Source organism: Dicentrarchus labrax, unplaced genomic scaffold, assembly GCF_905237075.1.
Source record: "Dicentrarchus labrax unplaced genomic scaffold, dlabrax2021, whole genome shotgun sequence".
In the NCBI taxonomy this organism is placed as follows: domain Eukaryota; kingdom Metazoa; phylum Chordata; class Actinopteri; family Moronidae; genus Dicentrarchus; species Dicentrarchus labrax.
In genome coordinates, this window is record NW_026136723.1 from 23441594 (window position 1) to 23460944 (window position 19351).

The 19351-nt window shown below is 40.9% G+C and overlaps 2 protein-coding genes across 2 annotated transcripts in view; both read right to left on the reverse strand.

Moving 5' to 3' along the window:
• Positions 1 to 4048: 4048 nt before the first annotated feature.
• On the reverse strand, positions 4049 to 8041 carry gdf6b (growth differentiation factor 6b). Its single transcript, XM_051391214.1, has 2 exons — positions 7603 to 8041; positions 4049 to 7377 (listed from the first exon to the last, which is right to left on the reverse strand). Exons 1-2 carry the CDS (start codon positions 7946 to 7948, stop codon positions 6485 to 6487), a joined length of 1239 nt encoding a protein of 412 aa, XP_051247174.1. The 5' UTR covers positions 7949 to 8041; the 3' UTR covers positions 4049 to 6484.
• A 548-nt stretch (positions 8042 to 8589) lies between these two features.
• pkhd1l1.1 (PKHD1 like 1, tandem duplicate 1) overlaps positions 8590 to 19351 on the reverse strand; it is a 43989-nt gene continuing 33227 nt past the window's right edge. The window contains exons 54-77 of the mRNA XM_051390039.1: positions 18622 to 18710; positions 18228 to 18388; positions 17705 to 17834; positions 17352 to 17470; positions 17132 to 17261; positions 16747 to 16920; positions 16306 to 16409; positions 15710 to 15836; positions 15461 to 15582; positions 15292 to 15382; positions 15020 to 15168; positions 14209 to 14331; positions 13980 to 14091; positions 13257 to 13373; positions 12962 to 13127; positions 12464 to 12696; positions 12151 to 12315; positions 11902 to 12059; positions 11633 to 11776; positions 10704 to 11049; positions 10435 to 10586; positions 10170 to 10316; positions 9432 to 9585; positions 8590 to 9288 (exon numbers count right to left, since the gene is read on the reverse strand). Of these exons, the coding sequence (XP_051245999.1) occupies positions 9038 to 9288; positions 9432 to 9585; positions 10170 to 10316; positions 10435 to 10586; positions 10704 to 11049; positions 11633 to 11776; positions 11902 to 12059; positions 12151 to 12315; positions 12464 to 12696; positions 12962 to 13127; positions 13257 to 13373; positions 13980 to 14091; positions 14209 to 14331; positions 15020 to 15168; positions 15292 to 15382; positions 15461 to 15582; positions 15710 to 15836; positions 16306 to 16409; positions 16747 to 16920; positions 17132 to 17261; positions 17352 to 17470; positions 17705 to 17834; positions 18228 to 18388; positions 18622 to 18710 (3664 nt within the window). The 3' untranslated portion in view covers positions 8590 to 9037. The remainder of the gene's footprint in view (positions 9289 to 9431; positions 9586 to 10169; positions 10317 to 10434; positions 10587 to 10703; positions 11050 to 11632; positions 11777 to 11901; positions 12060 to 12150; positions 12316 to 12463; positions 12697 to 12961; positions 13128 to 13256; positions 13374 to 13979; positions 14092 to 14208; positions 14332 to 15019; positions 15169 to 15291; positions 15383 to 15460; positions 15583 to 15709; positions 15837 to 16305; positions 16410 to 16746; positions 16921 to 17131; positions 17262 to 17351; positions 17471 to 17704; positions 17835 to 18227; positions 18389 to 18621; positions 18711 to 19351) is intronic.

Sequence of the window (19351 nt, forward strand, 5' to 3'; positions counted from 1 at the left end):
TTCAATAATATATTTATTTTAACAAATTAAATTGTAATCCCATCTGTATATACATGTATTTTACACCTGCTTTGGCAATTTCCCATGCCAATAAGTAAAAAATAGATAACTAGAAGAACAAAATATAAAACTATACAAGAGAAATTACATATACATATACATATACAGTATATTTGCTCCAGTGTTTCATGAATACTTAATGTCACTGCAAAGTTTAATTAACTTTTAACCCAGATTTGGCCCAAATATGATTTAATGTACATTTTTATTTTTTATTTTATCCATATCAATGAGGTGAGGCTACATCTGTATAATGCAACACAGTTCAACAGCACCACAAAACTCCGCTCATCCAAAATGATCTTAAAGTTGAATCAGCACCGTTTCAACAAAATATATTAACCGTCATGAAGGTTTTAGTGCAGAACTGTTGTATTAGACTGCATTAGTTTTAGCTAGGTGTACCAAATAAACTGGCAAGTAAGTGTATTATTAACTTTTATTGTCTTGAGAACAAATCTCAAAATTGGTTTATAAGTTTAATCTAAACCACCGAGCACTGATTTATTACTTTTGTTGTATAATTAAAGTTTTTCTGACTATAAAACTGTCTGTTCAGACACTATATCTTGGGACCTGTTTAACATTGAGATACAGTCATTTTAAAGGTCCAGTGTGTAACATTTAGGAGGATCTATTGGCAGATATAGAATATAATATTCACTGGGAATGTCTTTATTAGTGTATAATCACCTGAAAATAAGAATCATTATGTTCTAGCTACCTTAGAGTGAGCAGATTTAAGCAGTAATCGAGAACGGACAAACCAAACACTGGCTGTAGATGGGGGCTTTCATGTTCCTCTTGGACACTGTAGTTTCTCACCTCACAGCCCATTCATATTCCTTGGTCGACAATACAGACGCGAGCAGTGTTCAGTTAGTGGCAATCTGCAACTTCACCACTAGATGCCACTAAATCCTCCACGTGTCCTTTAATGCTGTTGAAACATTGATCAGATAATAAATGTCTTTACTTTTATAACCACATTGAGCTCAGTTTTAACCGAGACTCGTAGACGTCTTCTGACCTTAAAAATGATCTTACTGGGAATCACAGGAAACCCAAAGCAGAGACTATAAATAAAAAGTCACTAAAGTTTACTCAACAAACAGAAGGACTAACAAGTTCCTTCCCTTGTATGTCAGGGCTTTGAGCCTGCTGCCATCTGACTCCACACAGAGGATTTCCACTCTAAAGCCTCTAACAGGCTGCGTTTACCAGAGCAAACACAGAGGTCAAGATGACGAGACATCACTTTTGCCCTCGACTAAAAGCAAACAAGGGAGACAAGTGTTGGAATTATATCGGGTAAACATTTCAGAGGCGAGTTTTTTTTGTCTTTTTCGAGATTTCTGGGACACCACATGTTTCTGTGCGTCAGGAGATATCTTATTCCAGATCTCTGTGCTCATTCCTGATCCCTTCTTAGCTTTCTTTTCCTCTTGACTGCACTCTGGACATGTGTGAAACATTTAACATCACAGAAAAACTCAGCGAGAAAACAGAAAAAACATGAGCTCCGAATTATTCCCCCCTTCTGATAACAACTGCTGAATCCTGCACTCGATCTACACCCGGCTTTGTTTCCCCTGCAAATATTCTTTTTCTCCATCTCGCAGCAAATCTGCCACAGTGAGACACAGTGCAGAAACGCCTCCGTACGCCGCTATAGAGACGGTACATTCCAGCCTTTTGTCCTCCGCTGGCTGTTCAGAGCAGCTGCTTCAACCCGACCGCCCCTTTTTTATATCTCACCTTGTTGTTTGGGGAGTGACAGCGAGGCCCTCAGAGAGCATCACACACATTCCTTCCCCTCGCCCTCCTCCCTCCCCTCTTGATTGCCGCCTTCTTTCTAAGGGGACGTGTACGTTGTTTAATGTCCACAGCCCCCAGAGACAATGCCCCACTTGACCTTTGACCCCGGTGAGGAAAAGGCAGGCTTAATCTGATGTTGAGATCCTCCACTGCCATTGTCTGAGAGGCAGGGGACCCAATGTGGCTCTAGACTAAAAGGGAGCAGGGTGTGGTGGGGGGGGTCAGTCACTACATCTGCCTACCAATTTGTTTGTCACATATTGCCCCCCGACCTCCAACACACACAGAAACACAGCCCACCCAGAGAAGATGGCGCTCTTTCCTGTTGTCTGCTGACCCTGTTTTCACCCTGCAAACTGTCACTCACCCTCTTTAAGGTGCACTGTACCTTTAACAACGAAAGGTCAACAACAAAAAAACAAATAAATGCACTGATACCAGAAGCCAGCGGGATTATTAGTGAGTCCACACTTTCAGGCATTTATATTTAGATGCATACTTTCCACCACTTAAAGGAATGGTTTGACACACAAACAGCTAGCTTTGCTCTGTCCAACTTCCCAAAAGAATTCACAAACAGCACCTTTAAAGTTTGTTAATTATGGGGCGGCTGTGGCTCAGGAGGTATAGAGCGGGTCAATCAGAAGGTCGGCGGTTTGATCCCCGGCTCCTCCCACTGCTTGTCTTAAGTGTCCTTGAGCAAGAGCATCATTGTATGAATGTGTGTGAATGAGTTAGTTTCTGTTTGTGGCAGCCTTTACCATCCATGTGTGAATGTAGCATGTAGTGTAAAGCACTTTGAGTGTTCAGAAGACTAGAAAGGTGTTATATGAGTACAGTCCATTTACCACAACACATTATATTTGTTTAAAAAAACATTAAAACATAATTTATATTGGGGAATATATGCTGGAGTACTTTTTAAACCCGGGAGCTATACCTGGTGATGACACTCTTTGTACAAATTAAACCAACAATATATAACATGCTAATCGGTGAGATTTATTGCTGCCTGTAGGCAGATTTTATTACCGTTGGAGAGAGCAAGGCTAGCTGTTTCCCCCTATTTCCAGTCTTTGTGCTAAGCTAAGCTAACTGGCTGCTGGTTGTAGCTTCATATTTAACAGACAGACATGAGGGTTGTATCAATCTCCTCATCTAACTCTCAGCAAACTCAAGTGAATACAACAACACAAAACAACATATTTCCCAAAACAGTTTCTAAAATAAAATATCTTTTTCTTCTTTGTTGCTACAGTTGGATGTTTGTTGTTCGAGGTTGACACTAAAAGGATGTTTTCACGTTCATCTGCTGAAAGTGGAAAGTTTCTTTGTGCTCATTGAAAATCAGATTTTTAAGGGGGCGGGGCCTATGAGCATGATTTGTGACATCACTAATTGTTTGTGAGTCAGCATGGTCCAGTATGACACTTAAACAAGTGTGCTGTAGAGACTTGAAGCCCGGGTGCACAAACACTGAGAATGGACTTTACAATGAAGTAGGAGACATCTTGTGTCCAGCAGGAAAACTCTCATTTGCATATTCATAGATTCTGTAATGAGTTAGAAGGAGTAGTTGCCTTTTTAAGGATTTTTATGTGGAAATTATAGTATTTATTTTGCAGAAAAAAACACATTAGACACATATTATTGTTCCAAGCAGACTATTTTATGTTGTAATACATGTCTGGAGGGGATCTTTGAGGTACTTTAAGATAGAGGTGTAGACTCCTCAGGTGTAATCGATCTAAGTAGTCCTTTTTTTTCACTTGTGAGCAGCAACACGCTCTTGCTTTCTTTTTTAGTTTGCTGGTTTTTCATTTATTTTTGGTTATTGATAACATACTGTTATTTTTCTCCCTTTTCCCTTTTTTATTCAGTTTTTACTGAGTTTGTTTTTCGATGTCTGTTTTTGTTCTGCTGCAAGTCAAACTTCAGGCAGGACAATAAACACTGAACTGAGTTCTTGAATGAACGCTTTAAATTCAAAGTTCACCAAATATTCCGACTAAATTGACCTTATAGACGTGATTGATAAATAACTGACCTGCAATTAACTTAATAAGTTAAATAAAAAGTATTGTGACACAAAAGGTCAAATTAAGAGCAGGCACCATAAACAACAGTTATAAACAAACAAAAGTAAATTCCACACTTTACCAAGGAAACATTTTAAGTTCAAGACATTTTAATTTGCCTGTTACTCTACATATCTTACAGTTCACACAGTTTATAAGAATAGATTAATTTGGTTAAACAATTTTTGCTTTGATTATTTTACTCTGTAAAAATACATTATCAATTCATTTTCTGCTGTAATTATGTGTCACGGTTGGATGCAGGAGAGCAAAGAGAGGGTCCAATAAAATATAAACATTGTGGGATGACACTGAATTATCCATTTCATCTTACTGACAGTCAGTATAATATATTATTTTCAGATTCCAGTAAATAATGCAAAAACAAAATATATAAGAGACAAAAATGTGCTACTAATGTTTGAAACAACAGTATAGCCTAAAAAAAAAAGAGTTCACCAAATACAAACAATGTTTTTTCTTTGGTGAATAATTATTTTCTATTTATATATACAACAAAAACATGATGATACTACAGTATTTCACAGTCTGTGACCAAAGATATCTGTCACGTTTCGTTACCAAAACATTACCCATATGTGTTTATTTGAACCTGAACATCCAGATGTGTGACTCATGCCGTCTGGAAGTTGTAAGGGAACAAAGCGGACAATAAAAATGAAATAACTTATTCGTAGAACATAAATTATTATTTCCGTATCAAATATTTACACATGGTACCTTTGAAACATCAGTGCATCACAGACAAAATTATGTAACTCCTCAACAAAAAAAAAAGATGGTTAGTAAACTGATGAGGAAAGTTTTTGGTGGGAATATACTGATGGTGGTTCAATCTGAAAAAAAAAAAGGACTTTACATTCTCTCCAACACTCGAGTTCCCTGAGTCATAGGCCATGTCAAGTGCTGAAAATCTGCTTTTTAATCCTGACAGAGACGTCACTCAAGACAAAAAAAATACCTGAAGTAGTAGAAGAAACAAAGCCACAGAGGTGTAATCACTCAATTCAGCTAAGTCATCAAATGTTCTAAAACAGATAGACTATGTTTGATCTTTAGTACCTTGTAATGAATGTCACAATTATGTTGTTGGCCTGCCAGACTGCTTTGAAGACAGGGAGACTATGAAGGATGAACGTAGTGCTAGCGCCCCACTGGCCAAACAATGGGAGGTAAGGAGATTAAAAGGGGCACCAGTTGTTTTGCACTGGCAATAAATTTATAAGAGCAGAGGAATTTTTTTCCTTAAAGGTGGGGGTCAGCTAATGTGGAGAAATACCATGACAAATACCGTGATTTAGTGCGAACAACAACACAGAAAGTAATGTAATCAATGTTGCTGAAGTTGCTGCGGTGCTGCTTACATTGCAGAGAGGACGAGTTTCCCAGAGCCAGAAAACCATCATCGCAACAAAAGCATATCTCGGTAAACTAGAAAGTAAACTGAATATCTGTGGACGAGTGATTTAAGGTTACACACAAATCCTGACTGGAATAACAAGTTAGTGTTGTGTGGCTAAGTCTTGATCCACTTTGTTTCCCATTTGCAGAGCCAGGGCTGCGTTTTAAAGTACACACACAGAGCAGTGAGGAGATATTCGTTGAACTTGAAAATAAGTGAACTCGATTAGAATCGCTTCCCCCTCCTTTAAAGGCCCCGATGATATGTAATGTGTCTCATTTTAAAGAAATAGTTTTGGAAATGATCAATATATAAGATCAATACCGCTCTTTATTATCTTAAATGACAAAGAAAAGCAGCAAATGCGTCCTTTCATAGAAAAAGCTAGAATATTTTACATTTTGCTTGAATAATGACGGAAACAATCCATTATCAAAGTAGCTGGCAGCTAATTTTCTTTCGATCGACTAATCAATTAATCGACTCTAGTACGGTACATATGAAGCTACAGTCAAGTTAGCTTAGCTTAGCACAAAGAATGGAAACAGAGGGAAACAGCTAGCGTCTCAAGGTATTAAAATCTGCACCTCTAAAGCTCACTGAAGAAAACATTATATCTTGTTTCATGGTTTGTTACCTTCGGACAAAGCCGTGGCTAGCTGTTTCCCCCCGTTTCCAGTCTTTATGCTAAGCTATGCTAAACTAACTGGCTGCTGGTGACAGCTTCATGTTTCCCATTCAGACAGATGAGTGGTATTGATCTTTTCTTCTAACTCTCAGAAAGAAAGAGAATACGTTTATTTGTCAAAAGGTTCTTTTTAAACTTTTGTTGATTTGGTGAAAAAGAGATGAGCTTATCTTATAAATCCATGAATAAGACATCAGTGTGGCGTTGAAGTGGCTGGACAGGAATGTACAGAAAAAAGCAAGAAAACAAATGTTTGAGGTATTAAACATGACCTTGTTGGGTGCATGGTTAGAAAAATGCATCCGTAAGTCTCCATCCATTTGCCACCACACAGACTGCAAAGCTGTTTGATTCCCACTAAACAGAGAGCCTGACGAAGATGGAGGTCAACATAAAGCACTACACCTGCCAGATCTACTACCTACAGCCACAAGACTCCACCACCATGTCCTCGTACTGTTTGTAGACCACATTGTTTCCTGAGTCGATGTAGAGGATGCTGATGGGGCTGAGTTTGGACGGGGCGCAGCAGCTGGGCGGCATGTTGCTGGGGTTCATTGAATTCATCAGAGTCTGGATGATGGCGTGGTTGGTGGGCTCCAGGTGGGAGCGCAGGGGGAAGTCACAAACCCCCTCGCAGTGGTACGCTTCGTAATCCAGTGGGGCGATGATCCAGTCGTCCCAGCCCAGATCTCTGAAGTTGACGTGCAGCGGCTTCTTGCTGCACCTGGATTTGGACTTCTTGCCGTGTCTCTTCCCATGGCGGGTTTTGGACGCAGCCGTCCTCCTTCTCCTGCTGGCTTTAGCGCCTGGGCCCCTCTCTTTGGCCTTCCTCTCTAGGCCCAGCAGCGCCCTCCCCTCTCTCCTCTCACTGAAAAGGGTCTGCCTCTTCTTAGACCTGGTAAAGACCACCAAGATGGCTTTCTTCTGTTGAGGCCTGCCGTGCCTGTGCAGGCCCAGAAGGTGCAGGTCCAGCTCCCTCTCTGGGTTGTCCAGCATGGCCCTGAGCTCCAGACAGAAGTGCTTCCCCTGGCTCAGGTGCTGCTGCTCTTTGAATGTTTCCCACACGTCCAACACCTCCCACTTCGGCCTTTGGGAATCCTGCAGGTCGAGTGTTTTGGAGTCGAGCAGCTGCTGGTCGTGGCAGGAGAGGAGCTGGATGTCAACGGGCTCCGTTTCCGATATCCTGAAATTCCCAGACACTTTGGTGTATATCCTGAGCTCGGCTCCCAGCACCTCCGCTTTTTTGGAGAGGGTTGAGACGTCGAACAGATACTGCTGTCTCCTCAGAGGCGAGAGTGGGAGGTCATCTGTGGAAAGCATTAAAACAGAAGGGTCAGACGCATTCTCACGGAGATGATGTGCATACCACAGAGATGTGGAATCTGACAGGAAAAATCCCACTATTGTCTGCACTGAATTAATCTGGGAGAGAAAGTATGAGTCATGGGTCAATCAATCCTACCTGCCACACACACACACACACACACACACACACACACTCACTCACTCACATATAGCAAAGCTCCACATACCTTGTCCAATGTCCACAAAACTTGCAATAGTGTTTGCAGCTTTTGAAGACCGAAAGAAGCTGGCGTTGAGTCCCAGTCTCTCCGCAGTGGAGAAAGTCTTGTAAATAGACAGCATGTAATCATGAGGCTCAATCAGCTCTGTAGACGTCGCTTTATTGTTTCTGTCGATGGATGGCGGCGCGTAAAACTCCTTGAAATATTTAGAAGCTTCTTGTCCATCAAAAATCCTCGCCACCTTGCTGCTCTTCTGGACAGCTGGAGGGAAAATCACAAGAGTCTGACAGCAGGGGATTTCCCAAACAAACGCAAGAGCCCCGCAGAGAAAAGTGAAGTGATAGAAATCCATCCTCTGGTCTCGTCCTGATATCAGAGCCGGAGCCTGAGCTGTGGCCGGGCGGTGGGGGGGGGGACCACGGGCATCCACTGTGCAGCAAGTGGCTGCTCCGCAAAGTGCGCACAGCTCCGGGAGGAGGACAGGCGGTGCAAAGTTAAAAAAGGGGGCGAGAACACGCCCACATTGTACTGTTAACGTTGAGGCTAAATGGAGGGCGCAAATTAAGGCTGTAAAACTAATTGTTCCTCTGTCGGCCGTCGCCTCCCTCCTGGGAACACAGATGTGAGCTGAAAAGACGCTCGTCAGCTTCTGCTGCGTTTGCTGATACTTTTGGTTGCCAACACAGAAAAACCCTCTTGTACCAAACCAAAATGGCTCTTAATTTCGAGTTTTTTTGTCTCCATTTTGGAAGTTTTCTCTCAGTTTAAGCACGACTTTAAATATCACTGCAACTGAAATTGAGTGAGCATGAGTTTAGGATTTACCACGGAGTCTCCTGCCCTCTAGTGAAGCGCAAACATATTACCCTGGTTTAAAAAAAGAGTTAAACATTCAGCCAATCAGCTTCCTTCAGCACCATGGACAGCACAGCACTCAGAATTAGACAGTTATTGGATTAATAAAAGAAAAACACGCAATAATAATAATAATAATATTTTGTGGATGTGAATTTATTGAAAGGAAAATAAAGCTTCAAACAATCATTAACAAAATACAAACTTCATGTCTTCCTTCACCTTGTTACAGATTCAAGTTAAACCCTATTGCACCTGTTTTAAAATAGAAAGTCTATATTATAGGACATTTATGATAATCATAACAGACATTTACATATAACAAAACCAAAGAACTCAAAAAAACCAAAAAACAGATGGAGGGATAAGTGCTTTAATTTGGCTCATTGGTTTTCCTCATCAATCTTTTAACCCCAACCCAATAAATCTGTTTAACTGCTTATATAAATTGATATTAAAAGGAAAAAACACCATGTTCATAATATTATCAACAACTACATTCCTTTCATTGAGCAGATTTGTTCAAGTTAAAGTGAATAAATGTTGAGATATCCTTCATAAAACCCTCTTAGCTTCACAGAACTATCTAGCATATGGGGGTGCTGTCTGAGCAGCAGGCTACAGCGTAGATAACGCTGACCAGACACAGACTGCCGGCAGCCACGGCCGAGCCACCGCTGAAGATGCTGTTGTCGGTGGTCTGCGGTTCGGCTGTGGTTAAGGTTGTAACGTTGCTGCTGGTCGTTGGGGCCTCTGTGGTTGGAGTGCTTTTGACCGAGAAGCTGCGTGACTCAGCGCCCCACTCCTTCAGAGTGAAGGCCATGGTGAGGTTCTCACCTTCAGGGAGAGGAAGAGGAATTGTTTGGTGATTCAAATAAAATGAAAAACAGAAAGAGTTGGCACCTGGGCATTAAACTCACTTCATCTGAGAGTAAATACGTTTGTACTGGTCTGTAGGATTCATTTAAAAAAAGACGTACCGCTGTTGAGAATGGACAGGTCGGTGAAGTTTCCCCAGCAGGTGCTGAACAGGATGGTGGTGTTTCCGTTCAGTCCGTCTATGCTGTTCCCGCTGGAGTCCTTCAGGCTGGCTGTTACAGTGAGACTCGTCACTCCCACAGAGACACAGTTACCCTGCAGACAACAACACAGGTCGGCCTTTAGAGACAGCAGCTACTTCCACATAATGTTAAATCTTCTGCTGTGTGTGTCTCCTTTACTTTTCAATATTTTATTATTTACCATCCTATGACTTCAACCTCAAACATGAGCCCATTAACTCCAAAGTTAATTTGATCCAGAATAGAATGGAAATGAGGAGGCCCAAAATAATTAGAAAATTACAGAAAATTACTTTTTGCATTGTATTCTGTTTTCATTTAATCAATTTAATTTCTCATTTAGAGTAAAAAGGCCCAGTAGGCAGTTTCTAAGATGAAATAAATTGAGCATTTTTGGACCAAAAAGCAAACAAAAATCTAAGAGATAAAGAAAAGAATCGAGCACACAGCTTAAAGAAATGAGAAACAAAGACTACACACTGAATCAACATAAAAAATAATGTGGTAGAGCGGTTCACACTGGAGCGGTTTAACCTAATATGACAGAACAGTAACATCCAATCCTGAGCTGATATAAAGCCTATTTTACGTCCTTTCTCTGCCTTCACAATATCAGATTTAGGAGCAGCCATGTGTGGAGATGTATCATTGCCTCACCTGCTCATCCACAGCCATGAGGCTGGGCTGCTGGTGCAGAGGACCCACAAACTCCCCGGCTATCGGATCCGCCATCAACAGCAGTTTGGACACGCCGGACACAAAGCTCACTTTAGGCTCCTCTCTTGTCACTTCCGCTGTGGCCTCCTGAGATTTTAGAGTAGAAAGTCATTGAACCAGTGAGCGCTTATGTCAAATGACACATCATTTCTTTCAGTGTAGTTTTCATGAAGCAGACATCATTATGATTAAGTCTTGAAATCACCTTATTCCAGTCGGGGTCAGATGCTGGAGGAGGAGGAGGGATGACGCCCATCGAAGACACGTTGAAGCCGATGGACTGACTGAGGTTTCCAGAAACTGCTGCCTGACCCAGATTGTCAGCAATGCTCTGCAACAAAACAAAGTCCTCCTCATCTGAGAGGACAAAGGGAACAGAGAGATGTTATATGTATGACTATTAGAAGGCTGGATCTGAATTTATAGGCCAATGTTCACATGTTAGACTCATATTAGATTCCTCCTCCCACTGACCGTTGGTGCTGTTGGTGGTTTGCTGGACTGGAGGTTTCTTAATCTCCACCTCCACCGTCAGGCCAGTGGATCTCTTCCTGCGTCGCCCGCTTCCATCCTCCCGGATGATCTTGGTGATTCGGATCATATTCGGGGGAACTTTGAGGAAGGTAGCGAGGTTCTGGACCAGGCTGTCTCCGAAGAACTCATCCTCCGTCATGGCGGGCAGCTCGAAGGCGAGGAAGAGAACCGGGGAGGTTCGGATTTCCACCGGTTTGGATCCTCTCACCAAGACCTTCAGCATCTTGTTGTCCTGGTCGAAGTAGTTGGTTCCCAAAGTGTCATTCAGTTGGGGGAAAGTATTGACCTGGAGGGATAAAAGAAAGAAATTTGAAAATATGATCCATAAAATCAAAAAATAAAATCTACGTTTTTACTAAGAACTTTGACTCATTTATTATTGAATGCTTTAAATGCAGAAAATCAGGCAGCAATGAGTATTTGTCAGTTACTGTTGCTGCTTTTACAGTACATACAAATTAGCAAACAAACCATTCTGACAGATTCCCTTATCACACATACATACTCCTGCGTCCATCACACACATAAAGCTATAATTTGAAGGTAAAATGAAAAAGAAGACTGTAATATCATGCTCATTTAGTGGGCATTCATTTTGAAAAAACACAGCAGAAAAGACCAGAAAGATCTTAATAAAACTTTCTGGTTGAGCCAAGAGTAGAGTGCTGTTCAAGCTTAAGACAAACATGAGGTCCATCTGTAAAACCAAACTAAATCGAATGCAATGAAACATGACCAAGCCATGTACATGTTCTGGCCTACTCCACATATGTGATTAAACTTAATAGGAGATTATAATGTTTAATAGATACTGTTGGCCCTAACCTGCTTTTTTGCCTGAACTGATTTAAAGTCACATTACTATTAACATTAGTACCTGCTACGATGGGCTTATTCAGGGTATAGTCAGTTTCGTCATTGTTCCACTTAGCGTTAGTCGGAGCGACCAGTTTGTTGTCAACATACACATCCAACCGCTGCGGCTTGGAATAGAAGACCGACACCACGACGCTCTGCACAAAGTAAAAAACAAAAGTGAAAAAGAGAAAAAAATAACTGAGGTGAACCTAAACTGAAGAAGTTTGACTTTTATGTGTAATATTTAGAGCAGAGAGAGATCTCCAGGTTGTGCACTGACCTCAGACGGATCAGCGTTGAGCATCATGAGGCGAAGTTTCTGCGGGCTGACGCTGGAGAAGTAGACGTCGAAGGAGTGACCAGTGGCCACGATGCTGTGGAAGAGAGACACTCTTTTCTGGCAGGTGTAGCCCGAACACCAACCTTGATCCTGAGGACCTGGACACAAAGGCACACAACTAAATTAAAGAGGAATTCTGTTGTTTTTTTTAGAGAGATCATTCAGATTTTTCTGTAGAAATCGTCTTACCGTTGAGAAGATCCACAAAGCCGTCTCCGAGGACGGCAACGGGGGACAGACGTCTGGTCTCTGTGTCAGAGTCAAGACTCTCGATCACCAGCATCCTGTAACTGAGCCCGAAACACTTGTAGCTCTGCCAGGTACTCATGTACGTGCAGTCTTTCCTGATCACACCTAAGGACAAATAAAGCAACAAAGTTATTGTGGAAATGTTCTACTATACTCGTCCACAGAAGGGTCAAACAGGACAGTTAAATGTGCACTTTTAGTAGCTATTATTTATTTGCGGAGGCTGATCTTTTTTACTCCCTCCACTGGTTACCTTTGTGTGGAGCGATCTGGTCCACAGGGATGCGGCTGCCGTTGGGGAAAGTGAGCATGACTTTGGGGATGCGGTAGTCGCCCAGCCCCCTCCTGGCATCACCTCCCCACTCGTACTCAGACTGGGGCACAACAGTTCCCACTGCACCCAGGAACGAGCCGTCCAAGTCCTTCAGCAAGCTCTTCTTCTTCGCATCGCAGTCCATGTCCACGCAGTCAGATGGGTTCACTTTACTGGGGAACAAATACATGAAGTTTATTTTAGCATTCACAACTCAAAATATGAAAATTAACATTATATATATATTAAGATTTTCCTCTGAAAACTATTTTTGCTGTTGTTATTGCATTGCAGACTTATCCAGCTGTATAATATTCAATGAACGTCTTTTTTACTTTGTTCCTGTGGACATTTTTGATTCTTTTCTCACTGTTTGACGTCTGTAGAAATGACCACAGATTTTGCAAGCCTTATATCTGTTGATGTACAATTATTTACCCTAAATCAGCCCTGTGGATGAAGACTTTGGCCCCTTCTGTGCTGTCAACTGTCTTTATGCCTGAAACCTGCACAGGGTGCTGCAAGTCCTCGTTGAGCGGGTTGGTGATGAACATGAAGTTCGTCTCGCTGGAGCAGACGTTACGGAAACCCACAAATGTTGTGTCTAGAAAGAAAAATGAAAAATACGGAATAAGTTCTTCTTTAAATTGTTGTGAAGATTGTTTTCAGAACGTCACTCCGGGATCATAATAATATAACATTTTTTTAAAACCACTTCAGAGCCTGAACTCACCCTTGACTGTCATCAGTCCTTTGATGGCATTGTAGTTGTTGTTCACATGATGAGGCTTAGCTGGAGCGGTGTTGTGCCTAGATCCAAAAGTTGGCCAACAGAGTCCAGATCTGCCACCTGTACAGAGTAAATAAAAGATGTTCAGTTTAACCAGCCTGCATTCACGTGGAAAAAAGGATCAAATTCCACCACTTCTCAATGGAGTTCAAGTTCTTGGTGGTCAAACACAATATGAACCTCCTTTTTAATTTATTCACCTCATGCCTAGAGCTAACCAATCAAACCAATGAAGGCAACAGGTACTAGCCAATCAGAGCTGGAGCAGGGCGGGTCATGACTTTCCTGGGAAAAATATATTGACTTATGATATGCTATCTAGTGATAGGCTCAACTATGTTGAAAAGACAACCTAATTTTGATGATGGTCAAAAAATAAAAGATACATATAGTCACATCTTAGCTAATGCTAGTTAAATGTTACAGGAAAGGAGGAAGTTGACCGAGGTTCTGACCAAAGCTTGCTCAACTGTGTTTGTTTGTTTGTTTGTTTGTTTGTTCATATTTATTCTGAACATATAAAGGAAAAGAGAAAACAAGATAAAATAACATTAAAATGAAATTAACAATATCCTTATACACAAACTCAATGAATAAATCCTCATAACAACACAGTAGTGTAAGTGTAAGTGGTGGTTTGGCAGCATCAGGGAGTTTGCACTGTACCATTGAGAGGTCTCGGTGCTCGATGGTCCTCACTGTTGACAATATTAAAGTCAGTGGCGGGCACAGTGTCTGAACAGTTGAAGCTCGGACTGCTGCCAACAATCAAGGCATTCTGGGAAGAGATGAGCGGGAGGAATATGAAATCTGTTTACTAGTATATAACTTAATGATATGTGATAAGTATGAAAGGAATAACTAACCGAGCAAATATAAAATAAACCTTCCTCACCTGAATATGTACGCTTTTATCGGCGTATGTGTGGGAGACCGAAGGAGGAGCGTAGATGAGAGGCATCACACCCAACCCGTTGTCCACCAGCGTCACGTTGGAAATAACAATATTCATGATGGTCTGTGAGAGGGAGAGGAAGAAGAGGAGGATGGTGATATGTTCTATCTGGATTATGTTATTTCTTATTTGCTAAGGAATCATAAACTCAGCTCTTATAAATCTGTACGGTAAACAAAACTTAGTGATATGGAGAATTATTATTTGAGTAAACATTAGCTTTTACACCCACATGTATTTTAAAAAGACAGCAGAAACAGAATAAACTTCAGTCACTTCTTTCCAGTTACACACAGACTGTAAATGGTGGCAGCGTCACGTTTTATAAATGACTGTTGCCCAAAAACTGCAAATAGATTTGACATTCCTACAAGACTTTTCATTTGTCATTTGTTTTGATAAGTAAACATTTGTCAAAATTTCCTCTCACAATTTTCCTGGCCAAAATAACTGACAATATACTTTAAAAATATACTTAAAACTCTTCAAAATGGCACTGAAACATACTGAAATCACTTTATCTAACAGTTTATTAAGGAAAAAAATATTTATATTGCATCACAGCTAGGACACATCATCTCTCTGTAGTTGGTTTTTTTTGGAATCAAAGTATTCGGTGGTGGATTCAACGGGCAAGCTGAGCCTGTCTCTTGCTGCAGTCAAATGAAGTCAGAACATTGTTTTTGTGGATGAATGAAGCACATTAATAAACTCAAGTGTCAAGAAAGACAAGAAGTTCAGCATAAGAAACCTGGAAGTAGATGCCGTAGTCAAAGCTCCTCCAGATGAAGAAGCCCCTGATGAGGCTGCAGCCGGGCAAACCGTCTTTGTTCATATAGACTCCGTACAGACCGCCGTGCGCCTCGTTATGAATCCACTTCTCATTCTCGTTCAAATAACCTGCGCAGGCAGAAACCAGGGAAGAGAAACACTCTGAGCACACATTGCACACTCAATGAATGGACAGCATGGGGAATTAAGGTGAAACATCCACTACCACTTTGGTTAAATCACTTCCGTTACCTGGACACGGTTCGCCGTCGATGCGATAAGCGACCCTCTCGTAACCTGCCACGATGTTATGTTGCAGCACAACATTTGTCCCCTCGTTGACCTGAAGCAAACAGTACAGATTACACATGCAGCTATAGATATTTAAAGTGGTTTGTCTTTGTATTTTGAGAGGACGGACCTCGATGGCAGCGTTCCAGGCGTAGTTGAAGGGCTCCTCTCTGTCCTGATATGATCCAGGCCACAGCGTCATCATCACCAGGTTCCTCCTCACTGTTATCTTGTCGCCCCAGATCCTGATACCTGCGAACAGAGATACATTTGAATACTTTAAAGACTTCCTGTTCAGTGCTCAGGAAGATTAGGTTAATCTGGCCCCATGTGTAGATTGTACAACATTTGTAAATCATGGTGACAGTACAGTGGTTACCTTCTCCCACAGTGTGATGGACAATGTTATCGTCAACGTTCAGTCCTTCGGTCCCAAAGACTCCAATGGCTGGAGAGAAACCGTCATGGAAAGCACAACCCTGAATGTACGAGTCATCTTCCGAAACCTTTAAACACAAAAACAAACATTCAGTTTACATTTTACAAATATAAAAGATACTTTCTCCCTTTAGTAATAAACTACATCAAGTGTTAACAGCACCTCAAAATCGTGCTCGTGCTGTTACAGATCAAATATAAAAGTTTTTTCCAACTCTGTGATCCAGTTAGTTAGTTTTGCTGTGTTGTTCTGATGTAAAAACTTTAGTTTTTAAATTGTTGTATTTAAATTCTATTGAAACTAAAAAGAGCCAGAATCCTCCATTGTCATCTATTTCTCCAGCAAGAGTGATAGGAAAGTGGAGAGAGAGAGAGAGAGAGAGAGAGAGAGAGAGAGAGAGAGAGAGAGAGAGAGAGAGAGAGAGGATGACATGCAGCAGGTGGTCCTGAAGGTTATTTTCACTCCCTTCATTCTAAAGAACCGTGTGTGTAAATACATAGCATTGTGTTTGTGGTTGTGTATATTTGTTTCTGTACCTCTTCCAGGTTGAGGAAGGCCACGGAGTAACGAGGGTCACTGTCATCGTTCCAGCCTTCCTGACCAGAGTGGAAGAACTCCACGTTCCTGATCTGAGCTTTGCCTTTAGGAATAAAATATCAAACAGTGATAATGTGTAATGTGTAAATAATGTAAATGAGTGTGAAAACAAAGCCATACCAGGGCTGTATAGACAGTAAACAGTGTATACACATCTATGTACTTTGTATTGTTGAAACAAGGAATAATAACAATAATGAATCTTAATTTGATAAAATATATGTAGTAAGAACATGAATGATGATTTATATAAAACAATGAATAAATTATGATTATAGAAGGAAAATGTTAAAAGTCATTACGCTGCAACACTGTTTCACTCCCAATGTGTCACCTCAAACTCTAAAGTTTAGTATTTAAACACAGTATTCTTTATTTACCTTTATAGTCGATTCCTTCCCAGGAGTAGGTGCCAACCAAAAGTCTGGCTCCAAACGACTCCTGCATCATCTGTGCATACTCCTGACCGATGATCTTAATATTTCTGGTCAGGAGACCAACATCAGCCGCCAGAGTGTAGGAGAGCGATGTACCTGAGACAGAGTGAGTCCCACCTGAGGAGAGAGAGAGAGAGAGAGAGAGAGAGAGAGAGAGAGAGAGAGAAGTCAGTATCGATAGCCTGAGACACATAAATAAGTCTTATTCTGATAGCAAATGTTATAACTGGACAATAAGCAGAATAACTAAGGAGACATTTTAGTTGGCAAGCAGCAACATGGATATTAACTCAAATGTAAATGTTACAAATTCACATGTTATACAGACCAACGTGGGTGTGGGTCAAAGGCTGGTTCAGGGTCAGCATGAGGCCGTCCTCTGACACGGCAGTAATCTGGCGTTTTTCTGTCTCCCACGCGTTGTAGCCCGTGGTGGAGATGGCGACCTCTTCTCCAACCTGCACACAGAAGCAGTAAGTAAACAGAACACAAACAATCTTTACAATTCAGTACACAAACAGTTCAAGGTGTAGAGAAACTGCACTGACCTGCCAGTCGACGGACTGCGACAGGGTCAGAGTGTTGGATCCGGCGGCAGCAGTGGCAGCGAGTTTGGTGTGGTAAACGCTGTGAGGTAGCCCATAAAGCTCCAGAGTACCAAACACACCTGCGGCACAACAAAACACACACCGAGTCAATAAAATAACAGAGAATTAGAGTACAATCATCAGTTGCATGGAGCACAGTAGCAGCATTTTTTATTAAATTATCACACAGTCTGAGAAGATTAAAATGTAAACAAATATGCTGATTTATCATTAGTAATATAATGTAATATACTTTTGTACAATAATGCTTAAATATATTTAATAGCACACGAAGTCTGATGTTGTTTTCTCACCGAGGACTTTGGATCCCTGGTTGGGTCCGTCAGGCAGAGGCCAGTCAGGCGTTCTGTGGTTCCCTCTCAGTTTGATGTGCAGCTGACCTCTGAACGGCTCGTCCTTCTTTCCTGCCATCAGCCTGCCGCCCTAAAAACAGCAGGAAACATAAACATTGCCTCACTCAACAAACTGTGTGGGAAGTACTGTGATCTTCCTTTATATTGATTATCTACTGATTTAGTTTGATGTTCTGTGGGTGGCACTCTCTGTTCAGTCATGGTTAAGTGTTGTTGCTGATAGGAATTACTCAGATCTTTATCTAATATCTCCACGGAGTTGAGACATAAACTGACATTTATCAACACAAACCGTTAATAAAACCCTCCTGAAATACATTTTGGAGATAAATAACACTTCAGTCCACCTTTCTTCTTCACTTGTGTGCAGCATTAAGAGTGAGATTAAGTTAAAAATGACGTTAAAGTGAATTATTTTAAAGTGATAATCTTAGAAGTCAGAGAGATTATTGATCACACTAACCTGGATGGAGATATAGACAGCGTTTATCACCACAGTCCTGTATTCAGCTGTAGCCCGAGCCTGTCTGCTGGATGTGATGTTGGTGTCGGGGATCTCTAGGACTCCAATGATAGTCAGCTTGTTGAGGGGAGGAGTGTCGCTGTCCAAAATGACCCACTTTCCTGTGGTTTGACGGAGACACAAAGGTATTATAACAACAGTATATTACCATAAAGTCCAGTTCAAACTGAATATTCTTTTATAATCGAATTGTTTTCTTTCATATTATAGTGAAGGAATCAGACATAAAGTGGAAAAACTCATATGTAAGAAAAGATGCATGATGAAAATGTTCCCTTAAATTGTGTTTTTCTTTGGTTTAGTCAAGATTTTTTGTGTTTTTCTCAGACATTACCTGATGGGATGACCACATCAGCGCCCTCTTTTGGCGCAGAGAAGTTATTTTCAGCTGAACTTGTCCAGAACGAGACATTAGACCACAGACTGCAGAGAAACACACACACAAAAAAGGACATTTTAACTTTAGGAAGGATAAACCAGAATCAACAAAATACCTATTCAAACTTGTCCACTTTTGTCTAGTAGTAACCCACTTCAAATCAACACTGATTGTGTTTAAGAGGTTGGGTTAGTAGTTGGGTTATATGTATGTTTTTAATAGATAATAAAGTTTGTATAAAATCACTACACTACATTTCAGAGAGGAATATTGTACTTTTTACTACACTGTAGATTCTGGTTATTTTCAATACAAAACATGTCAATATGCTGCTTTTAAAACTATATTTACTGTTGCAATGAAACAAATCTCCCTCTTATTAAGTCATATTTAATCTAGAGTTTGAGTTTTATTTTCTATAAAAAGTAGTAGTGGTAGTAGTTTTAGTGCCAGGGCCTGCCGACACTCATTTCTGGAACATTTTTGAAACATTTAAATAAACGGATTGAAATATTTAGTCCATGCTGCAAAAGAAGTCCTTTAAAATTCACTTATAGAGAAATATGTTTTATAAGTTTGGAGGTTTTTTTTTTTTAGCAGATTTAACTACCCAACAAATAATAAAGCATTTAAAACCACACACTACAAAAATACTGCTCACATGTTAATGAATCAGTAATAATAA

What these genes read in the sequence shown, in the direction of transcription:
- gdf6b (XM_051391214.1), bottom strand. Translation starts at nt 7,948, where the DNA reads ATGGATTTCTATCACTTCACTTTTCTCTGCGGGGCTCTTGCGTTTGTT. An exon ending in TTTTGTGGACATTGGACAAG is followed by an intron (nt 7,378 to 7,602) that starts GTATGTGGAGCT and finishes TGCTTTCCACAG; the next exon opens with ATGACCTCCCACTCTCGCCT.